Below are 15,387 nucleotides of genomic sequence, written 5' to 3'. Positions count from 1 at the left end.
CACCTGCCCCAGAAGGGTAGGATGCCCCTTACTACAGAGAAGTCTGCAGACCGTCCAAGGACACAATCATGCTAAACAGCCTTCAGATCTTACCTACAATGGCTTTTTAAAAATTATTTATTCCTGTAGTTATAAATTAGAGATGAATGGGAGACCCTTGGGCTCTCTTTTGCATGTGGTCCTTATTAATTAATTTCAAGGCTTTCCCACTGCAAGGGGCACTCAGCAGTTTACCAAGTTTTGCTCCCATTTCAGCCTCTGCTCTAGAGAGAGCGAGGGGTTCTGTTCTCAAAGGAAAGCGCAGTGAATCAACTACTTACCGTTCTTACCTTCCTTTGCTTCTGGTATAATCAGCAGAAGAAAACACATGCTGACTGGCTCATTTCTAATGTACAGATGTGAAGTTGACCTTATCTCGTAAGGCATCAAGCTTTATCTTTCTATCCGTTAATTACAGTAATGTGCCCAGATTTCTTACACAGTCATTTGGTAAAATTCAACTTGTACAATGCCCTTTTCATACACAACACATCCCAAAGCTGTAATATGAATGGTGCTACTTGGCTCATTACTTCCAATTAAACATTTGGACTCCATGCTGAGAAAAACTGATTCAAAGCACCAGCCCATGCACTCTCATACTAATGCAAACAGTGCCCATGGGCACACAACACCCACATGCTTGTGAGAGCAAATGACTATGCATGTGTGCACGCACACACACACACTTGTGAGTGCACAAGGGGCATGTGCCTACAAGTATCTCCATGAACATCTAATTTCATGCACACAGATGAATGCACAAGTGTGTGCACACACAGTCCTACCAGCGAGCACACTTGCATGCACACACACAAAACCTTCACACACCTGGGGACATCGGAGACAAGAGCTTTTGCTCATTTTTTTTAATGTATCACAATGAGCAGGAAACATACTTGATGAAATATTTTCAAAGGAGTATATTCAATTACCATCTACAATCAACTTAACTATGACAACAAAGTTTTTGTGACAAATTTTTTTAAAGTTTTGAAAGTTCCATGTGGTTTCTGTTTCTGTTAGTCTCCATGTATTTTGGTACAGTTCGAGATCAGCATTGTTACAGTAACAAAAAAGCTAACAAGACTACATTATAGAAAAACACCAAGAACATCATTTTTGGTTTCACTTGCTCTATTATTTGTACATTGCAAAGGCTGTTCATATACCTCTTCACCTCATTTACGCTTTGTCCTACTCAAACTTGCCCCCCCAAAATAAACGAAAAAATAGTCAAAGCTTTGTGTTTCACAGTGGGCAGTATCTCAGCCAACAAACCAACCAACCAAATGTCTGCTTCTATTTCAAATGTTTTAATTTAGTTAATTTATTTAAAAAAATGCAAAATATATTTTCACAAACATCAAGGATGCTGGCTTGTGTTAATGCCTCTCTGTTGTCTGCATCTTCCTGCCTTGCCTGCTGCATGGGTGCAGGTTGGCTCTCTAAACACGCCTTACGGTGTAGAAACCTTTTTGCTCATTCTGCACCAGTGGTGAAAGGGCGCCTTTGTGTGTGAAATTTGGCCATCTTCGCCTCTTTAAAAAGCTTTTAATTTAAAAATAAACAGTAACCGGCTCTGTGCTGTGTTTAAAATCTTTTCCTTGTGGGGGTTTTCCATCTCCCCCCTTTTCTAGGAAAAGCAGAAGGGAGGAGACCCCAGCTCTAAGGTTCTAGTTGGTGCTGTTCTAAGCGAACTGAGTAGTACCAGCTACTCGGGTCTCAGAGCTCCCTTTGGGCTTGGTGTCCAGCACCAGGCCACTTTGTGGGGTTTTCTATTTGAAATAGAAAAATGTACATTATGGGGAAATGTTTAAAAAGGCTTTGAAAATGGTCCCCTTCCCACAGCCTCTCAAGGAGCAGAGAGGTGCAAATTCGCAAGTGAAGGCCAGTCTGAAGGGCAGAAGTATAGACAGATATTGAATTACTGGCATAAATTTTAGTGCTCATGAGAGTGAGAGACTAACAGTGCTGGCTACAGATTGGCTTGGTGTGAGCAGACAGGCACCATACAAGTTTCCCAACACAGCCCGTATGCATCTCAACCCTGACTGGCACCACACCTGGTATTCTAGTTCTGGGCCTCTCCTGAGCAGCGACTGCTAACTGTACCACAGTGTGTTAAAAGACATGGAGGTGGGGGGAGAATAGTGATCTGATGGGGAAAATTATCCTCCAAGGACTTGGTTGAAACCATCACTCATTTAATCTGCGATTGAAGCAGTTTTACAACTGAGGAGTCCACAGAACACCTTCAACCTCTGTGGAAATTCTGCAGCAGGAGTCAGACTTTGGCAACCTAACCCTTCTGATGCCCATCAATTTCACTTCTGAGAGCACAGGAGCTCAGCCTGGGCTGGAGAGAGCGAGGAGGCCCTGCAGCCGCTGCTGCATGGCACTTCAAAAGGATGAGGCAATCTCAGACTGAAAGAGTATCTAGAAATATTTAGAAAAAAATATAAGGAAATGAGTTTAAAATACCTTTTAGTGGGTGGGAAGGAAGAGGGAGAAGAAGGAGAGAGAAATTGCACTATGACCAAACGACATAATAAAAACCAAAAGAAAAGATTTCAAAAGATACCTAGCAGAATTTGACAGATAAAGGTAGTGTTAAATTGCTAACTTGTATCACACAGAGAACCAAAACCAAAACAAAATATTTCTATATGATACAGACAGAGTAACATACAACAGTTAAATGGCAAAAAATATATATATATATATATATTTCATAGAATTACAAACAAGATAAAATAATGGAAAACAAAAAACTGTACAACTTTAGAATTTAAAAAATGTTCATCTCAAACACAGGGAGAAATACAAGAACTTTTGTTAAAAGAAAACAGTTTGTTAAAACAGCAAACGCTTTGTGTACTTGTTTTCGTTTTTGACACCTTATGCTACAACTGGATACTCGTATGAATATTAGATGGTACTCTCTTTAGTATTGTCTACTTAAAAAACAATTAAAAAAGGAATTTGCACTGTGCATCAGCCTAGTTAGAAATATGTACAACATTTCAAGATCTAGTCTTTCATTAAACTAAAACCAAAAATTCATAAAAATAAGAGTCCCGGCTAAAAAATGAAATCCGTGTTTCATATCTCGGAATGCTCCAGTCTCTTGAAAAGTTGATGAGTGGCTTCAACACTGGGGAAAGAAGCCAGAAGGTGAACAATGGAATCTGCATTCACAGTCTTCGAAGTTCCCTTTTGAAATATAAGGAGGATGGCAGGGCGAATGATTTCACACTTTCAAGGGGTGGGGAGGAAGGGAGATTGTTTCTGTTGATGTTTGGCTAGGGAAGTGAAACAGCAAGTATCTGTCTCCAAAATCTACATTTTAGCAGCACAAAGTTTTTCTTTCAAAGTCCAGACCATAAGAGTGTGTGTGTGTGTGTGTGTGTGTGTGTATGTATTTGTTTGTTTTCCACAAACAGGAATAAAGAGATTAACATAAACACAAGTGCCTCACATACGGGATATTTTTGTTTTGCTGTCTGTACATTACTATCTGATTCTTTGCGGGCTGCACCTCTGGGTCGCTCACCACTCAGACTGCCTAACACAACTTTGAAGTAAAAACTTGTGTTTTGGTATGTTGAATTTTCATAAAGAGTTGCCTCTCTGCTTGCAGAAGAAGCACAGATAACAACCTGGGTACTTTTTTATTCTTTTCTTTATTTAAACTTAGTTTTGTTTGTTTAAATCAGAAACAAATTCTCAAGTAAAAAGAAACCTTTTTGCTCATTCTGCACCAGTGGTGAAAGGGTGTGTCTTTGGATTTTATTTAAAGCATGAATTTTTTTTTTTTTGAGAAAAAATGTAACAAAAGTTATTTTAAAAGAAGGAACAGAGTGCAGCCTAATTACACAAACAAACAAATGCTTATAGTTTAGGAACAGAATCTTTGAAGCATTTACAAATGAGGAAAGGAAGAGAAAAAAGGAAAATGAAAAATAAGAGATAAGTGCACAAGGGTAACAGACATAGGTAAATTGTATGTATAGGTCTTAAAAAGTTTCAAACCCCAAATAAAAAATATTCTGCAAGGGATCCTACTGACCCCCCAAACCCTTTGAACTTCTTTCTTTAGTTTTTATAAAATAATTATGCAACCACCCTCTAAGAAATGAAGGCAGCGACCATAAGTGGAAGATTACAGGATGGGTGAAAGGGGAATAAAGGTACAAAGGGGAGAAAAGCTTAGGTGAGTCAATGGATTGCAATCTATCTGGCTAGGAATGAACAAGACAACATCAAATGAGAAGCCGTCAGCTGGACCATACAAAAGCTAAATGTACACAAAAGGGTTTTTTCTTTTAAATCTACCATACTGCTTCAGTTCATTTCCAATGCAACAATCTACTCAACACCAAAAATGGTCATATCTATCATAAATACAGAAAGTCAGTTGTTTTAAAACTTATTTTTAAGCTCCAAGTCCTCAACACTCTTTGTGTTTTTTTTTTTCTGAAAAGTGGGAGTGCTTAACTTTTCCCCTTGAAATTGGCTTCATCAGAAAAGCTACCCTTAAAATCCCCAGAAAGCTAAAGCAGTTCACATTGTTTCTCTTGAATACTTTCTGCCCATTTTAAATTAAAAAACAAAAAACAACTCCCCCCCTCGCCCAGCCCAAAACAACCCTCCCCAAAACCCAACAAAACAAAATTATTTTCTGGAACAAAAAACAAAACAAAACCCCCCAAAAACAAACAAAAACATTTATATATATATATATATATATATATATATATACACACACACACACACATATATATATATATATAAACAATGATTCTGAAAACAGAACAAAGTGTGAGCGATTGACCTGAGAATAAAAAGACATTACATTTCTTTTTTCTTTTAGCAAGCCATTGGTATCTGAATGCTAAGATAGCAAGAAATTTAAACTGTAGCACGGTGGGCTGCTTTCCCATACAGTGCATGCCGGCCTCTGCTGTGCTATCAATGTGGGGGCGTTATTGAGGGCAATATACAAGGGGTTTAAGCTCCAAAGACATTAAGGAGGCAGTATGGACTTTTGTCTCCCAGACCAACAGGACCTTCAAAAGGACAAATGTAAGAGGTGTTTTTTTTTTTTTTTTTAATTAAAAGAAAAAAATGTAAAACCCACCGGCATTGTTATATGGGAAAACAACCCACACTTTTTCTTTTTTTCTTTTTCTTTTTTTGGTTAGAAGCTTTGGAATTGCAGTTAGTCTATTTTTGAAATTGGTTTGTTATTAATTTTTTTATTTAAATTCATTTTTGTATTGTTCATCTTCAAAGCTTACAATCTGAAGGTGTCCATTCCTACACTAGTTAGACCACTGTCCTTCGGGCAGCTGGGGTCTTTAGGCCCCTCCCCCGGGCTAGCCGGTCCATCTGACTTTTGGCTAAGATCCGTGTCAGACTCCTCCGAATAGTCGTCTGTTGGCATCGAGGGCTGAACCCCTGAGGTGCTGCATGAACTTGAGGTAACCGTTGAAGATGAGGAGAGAGGAGGGAAAGAAGGAGGAGGCGGCTTCCCAAGTGGAGCCCGGGAGACCACTTGAGGCCAAGACTTTCTGGAGGCGTGGGGGGAAGCTGAAGAGGAAGAGGAGGACAGAGGGGGTTGGGGGCTGTCGTTTGAGTGAGCGGCAGACTGCGAGGTAGATGCGGTGCTAGGATCGGGGAGGCAGGCAGAGTGAGGTAATAGACTGGGGTGCTCTTTGGCGTTTCTTGCTGCTCTTGTGATTGTTCGGTGTTTGTGAGGGGCTGACTCGAGATGCTGACTCAGGGCTTCGTCCCCACACACTGTGCTCTCGCACGCCACACACTGGTACGAGCTGCTGCCCTTGCCGCTGCTGCCAGTGGGCACATGAAGCACCATCTCTTGCAGATTCACCACAGACTGGCCGAAGAAGCAGAGGGACTTCAGGTGGTTGCTGGCCGCCTCCTGGTCGCTGAAGCCCGCCTGGCACTTGCGGCACACCAGCTTGTACTGCACCTTTGGAACAATGAAGGGGTCACACAGGGAGTCCGCACTTTTGCTTTCTGCTTCGGGCTCTTCTTGGGGTTTGGGCAGGAGGGGGGACACCTCACGGGGTGCATTTTTCTGCTCTTCTTGTTTGGGGGATTCTTTGGCAGGGTCTTTGTCTGGGGTAGCAGCCCCCAGGGGGACTGGGGTTTGGCTTCCTTTGGGCTGTTGCTGCTGCTGCACTTTCTGCTGCTGCTGCTGCACTTGCCTCTGCTGCTGCTGCTGCTGCTGCTGCTGCTGCTGCAACGCCTCCTGCAGACTCTGCTGATATTGCTGGTACTGCTGCAGCAAGGAGCTGGGGGACAGGCCTAGCAGAGCCTGGGACAGAGCAGGGCTGTAAGGGAACAGGCCTTCCATGCCGTACATGGGCTGCAGGTACCCGCTCTGCAAGGCCCCGGGAATCTGAGGGGCGTAATAGGGTGAAAAGCCCGGGACGAAGTAGGGAAGGAATTGGCTTGTAAGCAAGGCTGTTGGGTCTGAATTCAAGGCAGCCTGCAGTGCCTGGAGCTGGGCAGGCTCCACCGCATACTCCATGGTGGGTAGGGGGGCGGAAAGGGTCACCGCGGGCGCCTCTCCTTTCTCCTTCTTGGGCCCCGGCAGGGAATCCCCTTTCCCTTTGGGCGCCTTCTCCTTCTCTTTCAGCTTCTCACTGTCCTTCTCCTTGCGCTGCTGCTGCGGCTGCTGCGGGGCCAGGGCCGCGGTCGGCTGGGCTGGCGTTGGGGAGCTCAGCGAGGCGGAGGGCTGTTTATTTGGTAATCCAGACGTGGGAAGGCCAGGTGAAGGGACGCTTGTGCTGGGCAGACCCATCAGGTTGGGTTTTGGAGAAGTTAAAGCTAAAGGGGGGGAAGCAACAATAAAATCACTCAGCACCATGCAGGTCGACGAGCCCTACCAGGTTCTGGCTGACAGGCCCGCCCCAGGCTGCATCCCGGCAGCGTCACCAGACGCCAGCTGCTCAGCCATGAGCCAGGCTGCAGGGGAGCAGCTCTGTAAGTGACACTTTTAACCTACAACGTGCTTTAGAAATGTGAGGTCAGGGCGCTAGCCTGGGACTCCAGAGACCCGGGTTCAGTTCCCTGCTCAGCCAGACTCCCTTTGGGACCTTGGGCAAGGTCCCTTGGCCTCTCTCTGTGCCTCAGTTCCCTCTCTGCACAATGGGGATAATAGCACTGCCCTGCCTCCTAGAGGCGCTGTTCATACAGATAGTAAAGACTGTCAGGAGCTCAAACTATACAGGCCAGATAAACACCTAGGAGTAATGAGTTAATCCGTTCAGTTTCCCTACCTAGTTTTGGTGACAGGGCTGTTTGACTCACCATATTTAGCTGCCTAATGCCTGGCACCAGAGATCAGCTTCCCATCCCATTCCCACAGCAAGGGGCCCGACTGTCCTGACCTGTTCTGGCTACAAGCAGAGTCCTGTCAGGCACGGAGGCAGGGGGGCAGTGCTGACTTGGCAGAATGCCACAGGCCAACAGCAGCACTGATTCAGGGGGGATGGGATGCGAAGGTGCTGCAATCATTTTTCCACTAATGAAAATAAGTTTTAGCCTAAAAATATTTTTAAATGACAAATAGCAGGAAAGAAGAGAATGGAGGAGGGGCAAACAGGGAAGGAAAGGAGTGGTGCAGCGCAAGAGGGGAGGGGAAAAGCAAAAGAACCGGTTAGAACAGGTGCAAAAGAGGAGCCCTCCTTTTCTTGTTTTCTTTGCCAGTTCACTGACTCCCACTGTCCTCCTTGAGGAAAGCAGATCTTCCCCTAACACAAGTGTCCAACCACCTGAAGACTCTCCCTCCCCCACCCTCTTTTCTTAGTTTGGCAAAATCACTCTCTTAATGGTTGCAGAATGCTGATGAGTGTCTGCTTTCCTAGGAAATGTTACATGGATATGAAGTACAGAATCCCCTTCATACTAGAGATGCTTGGAATGTCCCTTATTTGGCCAGGACAGATGAATGTCTGCCACAATCCATTATTTAGGAACTGCTGGAGGGCGTCCAAGGGGTCGGAGAGAGAGCAGCCAGGGGAATATTGGCGAGGCCAGGGAGAACAGCAGAAAAGAATAAGCACTTGCATTGTAACTAATCTGTTTTGTTTATAAAGTGATATGATGTTTGTTGTGTCCAGCCACAGGACTGGAAAAGCAAGTGAAAAAGCTGGTGATGGGGGGAAAAGGGAACAGCTGGGAAACCATCGTCAATAACAAAAGGGACAAGTAAAGAGAAGGGCAAGAGACAACAATCCACAACTCTTTCACTAGCCAACATCTTCCTTAGGCAGTCAGACAATCCAATCCCAGATCAGCTAGCTGAGTGAGGAATATTGTGCACTGCAAATTGTAAGGGCTGGAAAAACTCTAAACTTCAGGAAGGCAAAAGCAGCAAACATTCTCTGCTCCCACCCTGAGAAGGAGCCAGTGTTCAGTGGCAAACTGGGAGAGTCTCTGTTTCTAAAAGCCAAGCTTTATCACACGTAATGCTAGGCTGTGTCCAATTACCACAATGACCTTTCCCTTCCCCAGCAGCTCTTTTCAGAGGCCGAGATCTTCAAAGGCACCTGGCCTTTCGATGGCCCATTCCCAGTAAGCAGCTTGCAAAATCTCAGCCTAAACTCTTTGGGGCAGGGACTATGCCCTCTTCTGTCTCCGTACGGTGCCTAGTACACCGTGGGCACCACTGAAAACAAACACTAGGGGTCTGTCTACACAGCAAAGAAAAACCTGCGGCTGGCCCATGCCAGTTCACTTAGGCTTCTGGGGCTTGGGCTATGGGGCTGTTCCATTGCTGTGTAGATGTTCCGGGCTTGGCTGGAGCCCAAGCTCTGTGACCTTCCCACCTCACAGGCTCCCACCCAAGCCCGGAACATCTTATCAGCAATAGAACAGCCCCGCAGCTCAAGCCCCACGAGCCCGAGTCAACTGGCATGGGCCAGCCATGGATGTCTAGCTGCTGGGTAGACATATGCTAATAATAGGGTTGTAGACAACTCAGATCCCTGGTCCTCTCTTTGCTGGCCTTTCTGCGATAGAACTATCAGTCACACAGCCTCATCTGACTAGGTGCAGACCTCAATTTAGAAATGCTAGTTTGTAAGGATAGAAGTACTTAACCCCACAGAAGGGATTTTTAAATATAAATAGCCATACATGAGCTGCTATGGACTAAGCACAAGTGACTCCTTTATGGTAGTGTTGCCAACCCTCCACAACTGTCCTTGAGTTTCCAGGAATTAAAGATTAATCTTTAATGAAATAATATGTCATGTGATGAAACCTCCAGGAATAAGTCCAACCAATATCGGCAACTCTACTTTCTGGTGATGGTACTGCATATGTTCCCAGGGTCACAACAGCCGAAAGAGCATGTGATTAGTCAGACATCACCAACGGCATACAAGAACTGTAAGGTAACTCTTTCTAGAGGGATATAACTGGAGCATTCTCATGAATGGATCTGCTCTGCTCAGTACTGACTACTCTTATCCTCTGCCTCTGTTCCAACCAAAAGCTGTGCCCAGTTACCTCAAAGCATGAAGGCATTTTCCATTTCCTATTTTGGTGCGGCCAACCAGATCATCCCACATCAGCCTATCTGAAAGTTATCCCCTCTAATTCCAGAGCTAACTCTAACTTCCTTCCAATTCATGTCCCGTATCAATTATGAAATACCATTCTTCCAGATACAAGGAGGGCTCCCCACTGAGAGACAGTTGCATAAACTGATCTCTGACTAATGAGACTTAGGAGATCCTCCCCTAAGAGCAGGTTCTCCTGTCACTGCCAATTGCGGGGTTCTTGCACCTTCCTTTGAAACAGCTGATATTGGCCACTGGTGGAGACAGGGTACTGGACAAGGAGGACTTCTGGTTTGACCCAGACTGGCAGTTCCTACATCTTTCACTTGGTTTCCTGTAATAAAGCTGGGGCAAATAGCTGGGGCAAATATTAATTTGAAATCTTAATGAATTTGCTTGTGTCACAGCTCTTTTTTGCCATAGTCTGTCAGCTTTCACAAGATTAATCTTGACCAGCATGGATACCTGCAGGAAATAAATTTAAGATTTACTACCTGTGAATGTTTATCTGAGTATAAAGGTTACACTTATCCATTGAGGGAGGAGAAACAATACCACGTGCCTTTTGTGATGTATCACAACTAAACAATACAGCTTTAATAACAAGCCACAGAGTACATGAAATTTGCCAGATATTTTCCACCAGATAATTTGAGAGAAAAATCACCATCAGTTTGTAGACAAACTACAAACCAATAAAAGGCAAAAACAGATAGAATAAATTATTAACTACAAATTATTCATTTATCTCTGTTGCATACTTTTATCAAAGTCTTTCCTAGACTTAACTATATTTCCCAAACTGGAGTTATTCCTACAGAGGAGACCCCATTTCCCTTCCCAGGTACACAGTACTTATGGGTGGTTCCTTAGCTGTGTCACAGCAGTTTGCTATAATCACTTCCCAAGGTCTATACAAAGTTGTTGCATCTTGGCATTCTAGGCCTGATTTTTTTCCTGACTGGAAAGGAAACCAAGGAAAGTCTTAGTTTGGGGAAGCAGAAAGAAGAAAAGACTTAGGGAGCTGCACCAAGGAACTTGTCTACAGTAGGTTTCCCCCCTAAAATTTCTCATGGGTGCAGCTCCACTGGTGGTAGGAAAAGTGTAGATGTGGTGCTGGCAGTTGCTGGCTTTTTAACCTTTATTACTAAAACTGATGGGCAATGTTACAGAAAAAAAGCCTAGTGCAAAGAAGGCCTCAAAAGAAACCATTAACCCCACATTCCCTTTCTCTTAGAAGCTTCCCTTGATTGGACAGGTTGGTGAGTCAAAAAGCAATCTATGAGCTAGGGTAACTAGAACCAGGTAATTTACTAGGCGGCAGAGAAAGCTGTTTCAATTTCTTCCAAAGAACTGAAAATCCACAGTAGCAATTTGACTCTTTCTGAATGCCTGTCATAATGCCCAAGGGACTAAGAGTTGATGTCTCTGTCAGGTACTTTTTCTACAGCTGCACAAGCAGCAGTTGTTCCTTCGGCCAAAGGGCTCAAGAGTAGAAGGGAAAGTGCCTGTGCCAAGCAAAGTCATTGTGAACTTCAGAAATGATCAACCTCATTAAACGCTCTCTAGATTAGGGAGAGCTAGGCATGGCTATTGCAAAGAACTGAACAGACTGAGTTTCTAAATTCTTTTGTCCTTATTGGGTAAAAATTCATGGATCCATAAACCTCTAATGCTGCCTCTGCCTTTCCAGTATGGGATGCTTTGGGCATACAGCCTTGATGTAGTTTCAAAGTTTATGTGGTATTTAGATATCCCCTTAAGGCAAGAACCTAGTATTTTGGGTGGAAGTAAATGCACCCTAATGTATTCTCACAAAGGAGATGGATTAATAGTGGAACATGAAGCTGGCTAGTTTTCCCCGCAGAAGGGATAGCCAGTAACAATGTAGTCTCTAGGGCTGTGAATCTTTACTCTACAGTTGTTAATAGCTGGGGCAAAAGGAGTGCTGCTGAAAGGGTTTGAAGCATCAGTCCGGTCCACTGCCACTGGCACACAAGCTCCTGAAAAGAAAAAGTCTCCTGATGCCCTTAAGGGGAAATAAAACAAACGCTCTCAGTTTCTCATAGGCAGGGCCCATGTTTTCAGAGATCCCACAGCTGTGGGATTTGCTGCAGCATCCAGCCCTTCCTGCAGACTCGTGCTGCAGAATCTAACCCTTCATTTAGGGAAATTCCAGCCTTATAGTTGCAAACTGCTCAAAGGTGAACTGACCACAAACTGATGCAGAATCAGGAAATACTGCAGCCAGCCAAAAATAGCCCTGACTTTCAGCTGTGCCTCTTAGGAGAGACAGCTCAGGAGGTGAAAGGTCTCCTTTGTACTTCCCAAAGCCTGAGCTGGGTCAGGGCAAGAGGGGCACCATGAGGCCATTCCTAGCAGGAGAGATCCAGTGTTTCTAGCTCCTTTACACCACAGCAGCAGCAGAAGGGCCAGAATACAGCCAAGAACTGGGGAAAGTAGCTCTCAGTGAGGTGCTAAGTGCCCCATTTATCTTGGTGTGGTGTGGATGCTGAAAACTAATGATAATAATTGAAATGCTAGTATCGTTAACCATCTAGGGGCACGCCTACACTGCAGTAACACATCCACAGGCAGCCTGGATCAGACGACTGGGGCTTGGGCTATGGGGCTATGAGACTGCAGGAAGATGTTTGCTCCAGGGCTGCAGCCTGAGTTGTGGGAGCTGCAAGATGGAAGGGTGCTGGAGCCTGGGCTCCAGCCCAAGCCTGAACCTCTACACCACAATCTCAAGTATCAGAGGGGGAGCCGTGTTAGTCTGGATCTGTAAAAAGCAACAGAGGGTCCTGTGGCACCTTTGAGACTAACAGAAGTATTGGGAGCATAAGCTTTCGTGGGTCAGAACCTCACTTCTTCTGATGCATCCGAAGTAGTGAGGTTTTTACGCACGAAAGCTTATGCCCAAATAAATCGGTTAGTCTTTAAAGTGCCACCAGACTCCTTGTTGTTTTTGTAGATACAGACTAACACGGCTACCCCCGCTACTTGACACCATCAGAGAGCCAGTTACCCTGGGTGAGTAATCCCTTTCTTGCCTGCACAAAGGCGTAGAGTAGTAGTGGCCTGCTTGAGCACGTGGGCTAAGGAGCCCTGGAGAGTTCAACAGTGACTGAAGCAATGGCCTTCTGAAGCCAGCATCTGCTCTGGATGCTGTCTTGAGACAATGGTGATTTGTGAAGGTGTGAATTGAGCTTCATGCAGCAGCCCTGTGTATTTCAGATAAGGGCATAATATGGATAGATACCACTGAAGCTGCTGTTCTCTAGTTCAGTGAGCCCTGAGATGTTCAAACACAAGAGCAGCAGCTAATTCATAGCATTCCTGGATGTACAGTCTTATCTGCTGAGACAGCCTTTGAGTTGAGACAGCTCAACCTTTGGAGTTTTCTCTAAAGACCACCAATAATCTGTTTGACTTCTAAACAGGGTAGTCCTTTCTAAGTAGCAGCTGATTGCTTTTAACGGCCAGAGTATGTAGCCTCATCTCCACAGGATACTGATGGGACTTTGGGAGAAATAAAGATCGTGATATAGCCCAAAGTGAAAATCTGATACAACACTGGTTAGAAATGTGGGCTGAGGCTTAAGACAGACCAATGCAGTATAAGATGGGCTGGCCAACAGGGTCTGCCGTTTGGAGAATACCAAGACCTTCAGCAGGAAGTGACAGAGGAAGAAAGTTCCCATGAATTAAGAGCCCCTCTCTGAGTATGGATAAGATGAAATTCACGGTACAAGAACCAATAAAACCCCTGAATGGGACAGCATATGCTTGTAAGAGCCTGTAAAATGGTTTCATCAGGGGACTGGTAAATACCGTGCTTCCTTTCACAGGGACATGATAAGCACAAACAGTGATGGAGCCAGACCTTTGCCATGGCTGAGAATTGCTTTGCGACTGTCAGAGAGTGGAAAAAGTCTGGTAACCAGGCAGGAAACAAAGCCATGGCTTCTAGCATAACTTCTAGTAAAGGGTTTTCTGGACTCCAGCAGCGCTGCCCTAATCTCTTCAGCTGAAGACATCCTGCCCGAGAAATTCAGAAGTCACACTGTCCGGTGAACACCCTGCTGTTTGGATGGGATAAAGGATCTTGACTTGAGGGAGGTGGAGCGGATGATCTTTAGAGAGCCAGAACCATCTGTGCTATATCTAATCTGGCATAACTAAGGTCACACTAGCTTTGTCCTGTCAAATCTTCCTGACTCTTGTGCACTGGGGATCCCTGTCAGCTCTCAAACAGAATTTTAGACACTGCTGTTCTGACTTGCAGCAAACTAGTTCATGATGAGCTCATCCTGCATATATCAGAAGAGCCACTGAGATCCAGAGAAACTACTCATGCTGATTTGCAGCCTTCAGAGTCATGGTTGTTGGCTAAAATAGTGTTTAACGGTCCTTCATTGTGAATGCATCATTCTCATGGTTTGCTTCCTCTGTTCAGGTAATCTATCACAACCATAGTATCTGAGAGACTCTGCACTGAATTTTCTTTGATCCATGGGAAATGGGACCTGATAGCCAATCTGATGACTTAAACCTCTAGCAAATTTGTATGGGCCTGGACTCCTCAGGTCTCCGTGACAATGAAGATTCAAAGCACCTAGGTGCACCCCTCAACTCAGATTGCAATTATTATCTAATGAACGAGAGCAGAGAAAGGTATCCATGTTAAGACATTCTCTGGTAGCACCCATCACAGAAGACAGCCTATGCCCTGCTGAGAGGAAACAAAGAAGGAGCAAGTCTCCTCCAAGACATGAATTACTCTGCTATAAAACTGGGAGCTTGTAAGCCAGTCTTCCAGGTATGGATGTACCTGTGAGATCAGACACCAGATGTACCTGTCAAAACCAACCATTTGAGGAATGCCCTCAGGACCGCTGCCAGCCTGAAAGGGCATGCCCTGCACTGGTAGTGTTTTCTGGCCATCATAAACCTGAAACACGTCCTGTGCCTTTACCTTCTTGAGATGTGGAAGTAGCACCTTGAAAGTTGAGGGCGAAGAGGAGGGGTTATGCTTCTCAAAGAAGCTATTCATTATTTGATTTTCCTTAAATATTGGTTTAATTCATGGAGGTCCAGGATAGGACACAGGCCAGCATTTCTTTTCAGAATAATAAACTTTTCCTGCACTGTGCTCTAGCACCACTTTTATGGTTCTTGGTATCAGGAGGATTAAGACCTCTTCTCACAATAGTTTCTTCTGAGAAAGTACCCTGAAAAGGGAAGATGGTTATATTTTGGCATGGCTTTGAACCGAAGGGAGAACGCCCCATTCAATGATCTCTAAGGTCCAACAGGTAAAGAAACGGCTTTCTGTGCTTGGGACGAATAGTTCCCAAAGAAGAGTAGAACAGGAAGCTGGGCAAGGGTCTAAATCTCTTGGAACTGGGGTCGAGTCCTCCAGCACATACTTGCTTAGCTACAGCAGGACTGGCCATTGGGTCCCCAGGAGTAGATACCATTCATTAGCTGAGGCTGAAACAACAACTAAGGATGTTTGCAGAATAATTCAAATCTTTCCCCGGGGAACTATAGAATATAGCACATAGGTGTATAAAATCTAACTTCCTAGAAACTGAGTCAACAGAGGCAGGGTGTTTCAGACTTCTTTGGCTGGTTTCAACAGATCTTCATTAATAGGCTAGAAAGTTTTCTCTCTCTTCCTTGGAGTTCCAAGAAACCACACGAATTCTGTGAATTCTTGAACTTGGCAACTGCAGGA

At 44.6% G+C, this 15,387-nt stretch overlaps 1 protein-coding gene across 6 annotated transcripts in view; it reads right to left on the bottom strand.

Moving 5' to 3' along the window:
* Positions 1–875: 875 nt before the first annotated feature.
* ZFHX3 (zinc finger homeobox 3) overlaps positions 876–15,387 on the bottom strand; it is a 345,739-nt gene continuing 331,227 nt past the window's right edge. For all 6 annotated transcript variants that reach the window (XM_065567681.1, XM_065567684.1, XM_065567683.1 and 3 more), the window contains one exon: positions 876–6,900. In XM_065567681.1, coding sequence (XP_065423753.1) covers positions 5,339–6,900 — 1,562 coding nt within the window. In that variant the 3' untranslated portion in view covers positions 876–5,338. The remainder of the gene's footprint in view (positions 6,901–15,387) is intronic.

This window comes from Chrysemys picta, chromosome 14, assembly GCF_011386835.1.
Source record: "Chrysemys picta bellii isolate R12L10 chromosome 14, ASM1138683v2, whole genome shotgun sequence".
In the NCBI taxonomy this organism is placed as follows: domain Eukaryota; kingdom Metazoa; phylum Chordata; order Testudines; family Emydidae; genus Chrysemys; species Chrysemys picta.
This window is presented reverse-complemented; position numbering and strand designations above follow the sequence as displayed.